This window comes from Culicoides brevitarsis, chromosome 1 (genome assembly GCF_036172545.1).
Source record: "Culicoides brevitarsis isolate CSIRO-B50_1 chromosome 1, AGI_CSIRO_Cbre_v1, whole genome shotgun sequence".
In the NCBI taxonomy this organism is placed as follows: domain Eukaryota; kingdom Metazoa; phylum Arthropoda; class Insecta; order Diptera; family Ceratopogonidae; genus Culicoides; species Culicoides brevitarsis.
In genome coordinates this window covers 38,392,621-38,401,349 of record NC_087085.1, presented here as the reverse complement: position 1 = coordinate 38,401,349, position 8,729 = coordinate 38,392,621, and the positions used below count along the sequence as shown (strand labels likewise).

The window sequence follows — 8,729 nt, the reverse complement described above, 5'->3', positions numbered from 1 at the left end:
AACAAAACAAACCAGCCAAACTGGAACACTTTGCTTGATAACACGTTTTTTTTCGCTGTGTTGCGTGTCGGTGTCAAGAACATTGCACGCGTAAAATAATCGCAAAGTGTCTTTTTGTGGTTCTATATACGAAAAGGAGTGAAAGACCGTTAAAATGCATTTATTTTAATTTTTGGTAGTTAAAATTCTTGAAGAATTTTTGTGATAAAATTTTGGGTTAAAATGTGAATTCAAAAATTTGATAAATAAATTCAATTATTTTTTTTTTATAAATAACTTAAATTTTTTTTCAGATAAAATTATTTAAATTTTAAAATTCATTTGAAAGGTTTAATTTATTTTTTTTTTATTATTTATTTTTTATAATGATATAGGTAAATTATTTTTAACTAAAGTTAATCAACCTAAAAAAATATTTATTTATTGAATTTCAATATTTTTAAATTTATTTATTAAATTTATATTTTTAAAAATTAATTTTTTATTAAATCAAATAATTTTATATAAATTTTTTTTTTAAGATTTTATTTTTATTTAAAAAATTAATTGAAAATTAAAACTTTTTAATAAGAAAGCTATTAAAAATTATGAATAAAATAAAAAAAGTATTTTAAACATTAATTTAAATAAAAAAACATTAAAATGAATCGTAATTAATTTAAATAAAACTGATAAATAAAAAAAAATAAATTTAAATGAATTTAATTAATTTTTTTTATTGCATATTTATTTGTTTATGAATTCTTCTTCTTTGCTTTCATCAAAATTTTTCGTCTTAAAACTACACAATTTTTGTCTTGGTTTCAATTATTCAATTAATTGGTCCAATGTTAGCAATTTATTTGTTTATGAATTATTAAAAATTATTTTTTTTTGTTTTTTTTTTTCAATGTTGGTATTTTATTTATGAAAATTTTAAATTAATTTTCAAAATTATTTTTTTTCTTATTTTATTATTTAAATTTTTTTATCCATCTTTTTGTATTAAAAAAATTGCTTTACTTTAAAATTATTTTATTTATTTAGAAAATTTTCTTTAAAAAAATATTTATTAAAAATTCATATTGAATTAAATTTTAAATTATTTTTTTTAATTTTTTTATTTATACGAAAGTTTTAAATTATAGATTACATATTATATACCTTACCTTCTATAAATTGATAAAAAACACAAATCTACGAAAAAATCACCAATAATCGACAAATTTGTGTCTTTCAGTTGTGTCAACAACGAAACCTTGAAAGATCATTGCTTCAGTTGACTCTCCAAATTTACTACTAATCCATTGTCTTCACCCTTTGTGCGCTCAAAAAATATGTGTAATTACCTCATTACTACCTTTTATTTACTTTTTTGTGTCTAAAAAATATTTTTTTTATAAATTTGTTCAGAGACAATATCATCTTTTGTTTGAAGTTAAGTTCTTTTCTAAACTTCAGTCATTTTTTGTGCTAAACAAACTTTGAGTCAGAAGTTCCTTGTTTGCGCAAAAATTATTTCTACAGCAAATATTCTTACCAAAAAAGTCAAACAATGAAATCTGATAGCTTTCAATCAAGGAATTCGTCATAAATCATTTTTTTATCAAGAATCTTCATTAATTTCTTTGTTTGTAACATCATTTCGAAATGCATTCGAGTGTTGCAATGTCAGGTCTTTCTGCATTGAATTTCCGTAAAGTTAATGTCAATGCAGTTGCGTAGTAGACCGTGACATGCGTCTTGTAATTGCTGGCGATTATCCGTGGTTTTCACTGACCAATTTCCTTGTCAACAAATTTCGTTTGGTTATTCGTGAATATCAAATGAGGAAATTCTGGGCGGTCAATGACCTCGGTTTCGATGCGAAATTTTACAAAATTTGAAGCAATGACAAATTTTTATTGCACAAGATTTGTTCGAATGACTTAACTCCGTAAACGTAAAAAAACAAACATTTATGAACTCTCTGTGGTAAGTAATGAGAAGACAATAATTACATGACCGTGAAACACACGTCGTCGTCGTTGATCATATGTGTAAATAGGTTAAATCAATATACCGCAAAAGTTCTTGAACATACAAGAGGAAAAACCCAAAAACGTTCACCCGTCAAAAAAATTTTTTTTAGTAGTTGCATAAATTTTTCAACAGTAACATTTAAAAAAAATAACGATAAAATCGCATTTTTATTGTAACCACGTGACTTAACCCAATGCACATTTTAATTTTTTTTTAAATTTTAATTTTATTTTAATTTAAATTTCATCCCAGAACACATTTCAAATAATAAATAAATTTAAAATGTTTACTGGGATAAAAATTCAGAATGTGCATTGGGTCGAAAAATACTAAAAATGTTAACTGGGATGAAAATATTTAAATTTTAAAGTTAATTAATAAAAAAATTATTGGATACAAATTAAAGAAATTTAAAAATTAATTAAAAATTTGAATTTTTGACCCAACAAACATTTAAAATTTTTATCCCAGTTAACATTTTACCCAATGAAAATTTTAAATTTATGTCCATGGTAAATTATACCATTCATAAAAATTTTAAATTATATCCCAATGCACATATTAATTTTTTCCGACAAGTATACATTATTTTTAATCCCAGTTAACATTTTGAAATTTTGTCCCAATGCACATTTTAAAATTTTCAGTTCAATTTTTCACCCCAGATAACAATTTTAATACATTTTTAAAATAATTTTTTAGATTTTTATCAAAATTACATTTAAAATTTGAAGCCTAATGCACATTTAAAATTTTTCGACCCAATGCAAATTTTTAAAAAATTCCTTTGACAGACATATTTTTTCATAAAATCGCATTTTTTCTTCGAAATGCGATAAAAAAAAGCACAAAGGTATCAATTATAGATCAAATTTACTTGAAAAACAAATAAGAAATTCCCTACAATACGAGCAAACAATCGTTTCTTCACAACATTCGCCATCAGCGTGGATGGCAACGTCGTGTGACATACCATAAAACCAAAAAAACAATAACAACAAAAGATTTCAAGTTCAACACAATGCGCGACGCTGTATTCATTACACGAGACAAACCGAAAATGTAAATCATAAAAAAAGCGGCAGCTAAATTTGGTGAGTTGCTAATTTCTTGAGCAAAGGTGAGTGCCATAAATACGCAAGAGAGAACCAAACGACATTTTTCCGTTGTACGGGCAAAATGTGTGCAAAAGTGCTCCTCATACGTGCTACTTCAACTATGGAACGGCGGAAAATCGTATAAAATGGTAAAGTGGTCGATCGAGTAAAGCATTCAGTGTTTAACGTTACTCTTGTGAACTATCTAGGATTAAGTGAGATCGAGATAAATATTTAAAACAATATTATTTATTTAAAAATTTAAATAAAGTTCTGACAAAATGCGTTCAATTGTAAGTGAAAAAATAATTTGAAAATTAAAAAAATAATTACTTAAAAAAAAATTGTGTGATAAAAATCTACTGACCTTTAATACAAATTTTTGTGACAAACTGCCCAACAATAAAAAAAAAGACAATTGATGTGAAAAAAATTATTATGAATAATTTAATAAATACTGCAAAAAAATGCTATTGTGCATGGAAAAGATCATGGTCGAAAATGTTTTAAAATTTCATGAAATAAAAATTTATTGAGGAAAAGTTTAATTTAAAAAATTAATTAATCAGATAAAATCTTATTCTTGATGAATAAAAAAAATTAAAATTAGCAAGAAATAAATTTTTATTTAAATTAATTTATTAATAATTAAAAAAATAATTTTGAAATTAAAAAAAATTAATTTAATTTAAAAAAAATTCTAAATTTATATTAATTCGTTTGAATTGAATTTTAAAGAATTTTTTGCACAAAAATTGAAAAATAATTCTTCATCTTAATTTTTGTAAAAAATATAAAATTTTATTTTAAAAAGAAAAAAATTTTTTTTTTTTACTTTTTTTTAAATTAAAAATTAGAAATTTTAATAGATAATAGAAATAAGTAAAATAATAATTTTGAAGAAATAATAGATAAATAGAAAACAATTACGTAAACATTAAATTTTCAAGCGTAAAAATCATTTTCATCAAGACATTTCTCTATTTGATGGTGAGAGAAATCCTCTTTAAAAAATTTTAATTAATTAATTAATAATTTTAATTAATTAATTAAATTTAATTTAATTTAATTAATTTTAATTTAATTTAATTAATTTTAATTTAATTTAATTAATTAATTAATTTAAATTAATTTTTTAATTTTTTAATTAAAAATTTTAATGAAATTTATCTTAATTAATTTTTTAAAAAATTAAAAATTTAAGTTCTTGATTTAAATTGTTAATAAAAATGTTTACTTGTCAAACTACTCCAAAAATGCAAAAGCCATCAAAATTAATAAATTAAAATTAATTGCAAGACACCTTACTTATTTTACCCTTGTGAAGTTTTACTTGACCTGAAAAAATCTAAAGCAATCCTTTTTTGCTGCTTAATGCATTCAATCGACCTAATTTTAAACTTTTAAACATCAATTGAAATTTTTTAAACACTTAAATAGTGGGCGATTGAACAAAAGCTGCAAAAGATTTATTTTGGCGCGACACCTTGTCTTTTTAGAAACATTAGAAATTATTTAAAATTTGAAAAAACTTGTAAATCAAATCGAAAATATTTAAAGAAAATTAAGTCATCGTCACGTGTTAACCTCGATAATTACTTCAAAAAACACTTAAATTTATTACTACCTTGCAATTTTTAAATATTTTTTTCTTTACAAGTCCCGCCAAAAATTCGCAAATAAATTTTTACAGTTTATTGTAATACTTACCAATAAATTCAAATGAGTTGAACTTGACCGCCCGTATATGGGAAACGCCCTCATGTGGTTGTTGTGTAATAATCCTCTCCGATGACAACGACTTGTATTGAATTTTTTTTTTGAAGAAAAGAAAGAAACAGGGTTAAAAATAATTTAAGAAAAAAAATTTAAGAATTATTAAGTTGACTTAATTAAATTTAAATCAAATTTAAAATCAGGAAATTTATTTATTTCTTCTTAAGTCAAAATTTTAAGCCAATTAAGTTAAAATTAAAAAATTAATTTTTCCAAATATTTTATTTTTAAATTCCTGCCTTATTTTTAAAAAATAAATTTTATGAAAAAATGTTTTTTTTTTTAAATTTTGACTTAATAAACTTAAAACTTTGACTTAAGAAAACGCATAAGACTTAAAGCGTAAAATAATTAAAATAAAATGAAAGGCTTCTCCTTCATTTAAATTTCGTAAATTCATAAAATCCTCAATAGATGTCGTCACAAATACTAAAACGCTAATTTTTGCGTTTCTCTTGAAGAAATTTCATCATTTCTTGTAAAAAAATATTTTTTAAATGAAAAATCTTTAAAAAGTTTCACTTCCGTCAAAATAATTACCTTGGCGTCTAGACTCATTGTCTCGCAGAAAATTATCCCAGAAATCATTAAAAGCTCAAAGCCCCATGTAATTGACGATCGTTAACAACTTTGTCACACAAAAAAATTAAAATATTTTTTTAAACAAGTTAATGATCATATCAACAATCAAGTCAGTTACTCATCTCTGTCATTTTTACGCAATTTTTATTCTATTCTCGACGTAATTTGAGTCACTCACTCAGAAAAAAAACATGAAGTTCATGGTCGGTAAATGCGGAAGTTTTTCTTTCATGAATGATTTTCCATTAGATTGATTGGAAAACAAGTAGACAAAAGGGCTCCAAATATTTTTATGAGAAATTTATGAATATATATTTCTTTGCAGCTTTCATTGGTTGTCATTGCCTCATTGGTAGTTGCTAGCTCAGCTCTTTTCACGGGATTGGGAACTGGATATGGAAATTATGGCGGATACGGAGGCTATCCAGGTAAATTTGAGACGATTTTGGGATTTTTCGAACAAATTTCTTCATTTCGAGCTATTTTCAACTTTTTTTTTCAAAAACTTTTCTTTTCTATAAAAAACTTTTTCTTTTCTTCCTTCAAATCTGGCACTTTTTCCAGGCTATGGAGGTTACGGAGGATATGGCAGCGGATATGGTGGCTATGGAGGCTACGGAAAATATCCTTACGGAGGTATTTTTAAGTCCTTTAAACTGACAAACCATTCAAAAAAACACGCCACACTTTTACATTCAAAACTAATTTCCTTTCTTTCTTCTTTTTTTCATCTTCTATTTTCCTCACAAAAAATACAAAAACTTTTCCTTCTTTCTCATATTTCGCTACGGATCTGGAATTGATACTCTCGAAACTACTTCTCGTGAAATCTGTTGCGTCAAAACTCGTGCAAGGCTATGGCGGAGGTATTCCTCCCTATGGACCTTATGGCGGCGCTATTCCGCCAGTTGGCGGTTTTCCAGGTGAATTTCTTCAAAAGAAATGCTAACAAAAAAAAAAATCGAAATTTAACGAAAAAATCGAAATTTAACAAAAAAAAAACATCATAAAACATTGGAACTCATTCAAAAAATTTTCTCGTTGAAATTTGTTTTCCGTCAAAAGTAAACAAAGATTCTTCCAATCCCGCAGGTTATGGAAGCTTAGGTTACAATGGTTACGGATACGGATATAATCGTCCTGGATATGGAAACTATGGAGGTTATAATTCCATTGGATATCCTCTTGGAGGAGGATATGGAGGATGTAAGTTCTGTTCTTTAAGTCCTTTTGATTTTTTTAATGCTTAAGACTTAAACTCAAGCAAAATAAATTAAAATAGATGTTTTTATCTTAAGTTAAACCCTTAAGTCAATGTTTAGCTTTAAATATAAGTTAAGTTGAACTTAAGTTGAAACTTAAACTTAAACAACTTCAACTTAAGTTCAACTTAACTTAAATTTAAAGCTAAACATTGACTTAAGGATTTTACTTAAGATTAAGTCAACTAATTTAAAATTATTTTTCTTAAGTTTAAGGTTAAGTTCAAACATAGGGAGTGAAAAAAAAAATTAAGTCAAAGTTAATATTAATTTACATTTACCTAAGATTTTAAGTAACTTAGATTAAATTTCTATAACTTAAGTCAAAAGAAAAAAATTAATTGAATTATTTTTAAAAGCGATATTTCATTAAGTTAAATTAAGAAAAATATTTCAAAAAAACTTATTTAATTTTTTTTTAAATTGATTGTAAAAACATGATCAAAGCAAAAATAATAATTAATTTTGAATTTTTTTTTAATTAATTAATTTTTTTTTTAATTTTTAACTTAAACTTTAAAATCTCTTGAAGTTAAGAATTTAAACCTTTTTATACTTAAATTAAAAATTAAGTGTCACAACTTAAAACTTAAGACTTAAGATCTTTATGCAAATATTTAAGTCAAAAATTCTTAAAAATTCTAAATTTAATTTAATCTTTTAAAAAAATCTCACAGATCCCGGAGCCTATGGCGGTCTCGGAGGCTTAGGCGGAGGCTATGGAGGTTATGGAGCTGGTTACGGAGGCTATGGAGGATACGGAAACTACGTCAGACCTGTAGCTGGAATCGGTTACAACAATGTCGTCAAGAAAAAGTAAAGAAATCCTCAAGTAGCTTAAGTTTGTGTGATACCAAAAAAACGAAGTAAAATGGGAAAATATTACGATTTGTAAAGTTATTTGTTAAGAAAAAAAAAGTTAAGAGAGAAAACCATCACAACTATCAGCATTTAATGACATTCTCGAAGGCGAATAATAAATTATATTGTTTTAAGGAAAAATATTTGTTAAAATAAAAAAAAAATATTTAAAAACGATTAAAAATTGAATTTTGACCTAATTTCCGTTATTAAAGCTTCATTTTTCGCTGATGAATAAAAAATTACTAAAATTGTCAAGTCATCATGAAAATGTCATTCAACTTAAGCTTTGGTTTGGTGTCAACTTTGTTTTGTATCAATTCACTTTTATAACAAGTTAATCTAAGAGTTTTATTACCAAGGTGAATAATTTCTTCGAAACGTGACTTTAATCGAATTTCAAGTCCTTCAGAAACGAATAAAAATCATCTCGAAACAAAATGACTAAGATGACTCACAAATAAAAAAAAAATATTAAAAGATGAGTTTTCTTCGTAAAAAAATTATTTCAAGGACGTTTGTAACAAAAACATCAATCATCCTCAAATCGATATAGTTTGGCCTTTCAAATTACAATTTATACCGCTAAACGTCGAAATGCGTAAAAATTTGCGTATTTGTGAATTATTTATTGCCGCAAAACCAAAATACTATCCAAAAATTGAAACTGGGTCGAAGCGTAGGAGGAAATATTTTGGGCAAACTCTAGACATTCATTCGTCTTAAACAAAAACAAAAATTGTTTCTTGAATATTATCTCATAATAATTTACAGACATTTAATACTTTTTTTTTGCAGTTACTGAACAATGAAGGTCTTTAATGTTTAAACTTTTATTGATGGGATTATGCAAATGTCCTAGCTATCTCGACGCTGCATCATGATGACAGTAATTAATTTAAAATTTTTATTTTTTTAAAGAACCTTGCACACTTTAAATTTTTTAGAAAGGCTTCGCTGGGTTTTTCCAACTTCAGTAATTGAAGAATAATAAATTGCAATTTATTTTAAATAACAAGCGAAAATGAAAAGTTGCTCAATTAGCTTTAAAAGTCTTCAAATATGGAAACTTGCTGAATTTTGTAACGGGCTGATTTTACATCATTAACACTTTATTTGTCGCGTGAGCTAATTTACGAATTTGTAACGA

At 24.9% G+C, this 8,729-nt stretch overlaps 1 protein-coding gene across 1 annotated transcript; it reads left to right on the top strand.

The window, feature by feature from the left end:
* Positions 1-3,284: 3,284 nt before the first annotated feature.
* LOC134827331 (keratin-associated protein 19-2-like) lies at positions 3,285-7,711 on the top strand. Its single transcript, XM_063839929.1, has 6 exons — positions 3,285-3,391; positions 5,782-5,884; positions 6,021-6,092; positions 6,311-6,379; positions 6,549-6,662; positions 7,396-7,711. Exons 1-6 carry the CDS (start codon positions 3,380-3,382, stop codon positions 7,536-7,538), a joined length of 513 nt encoding a protein of 170 aa, XP_063695999.1. The 5' UTR covers positions 3,285-3,379; the 3' UTR covers positions 7,539-7,711.
* Positions 7,712-8,729: the final 1,018 nt, after the last annotated feature.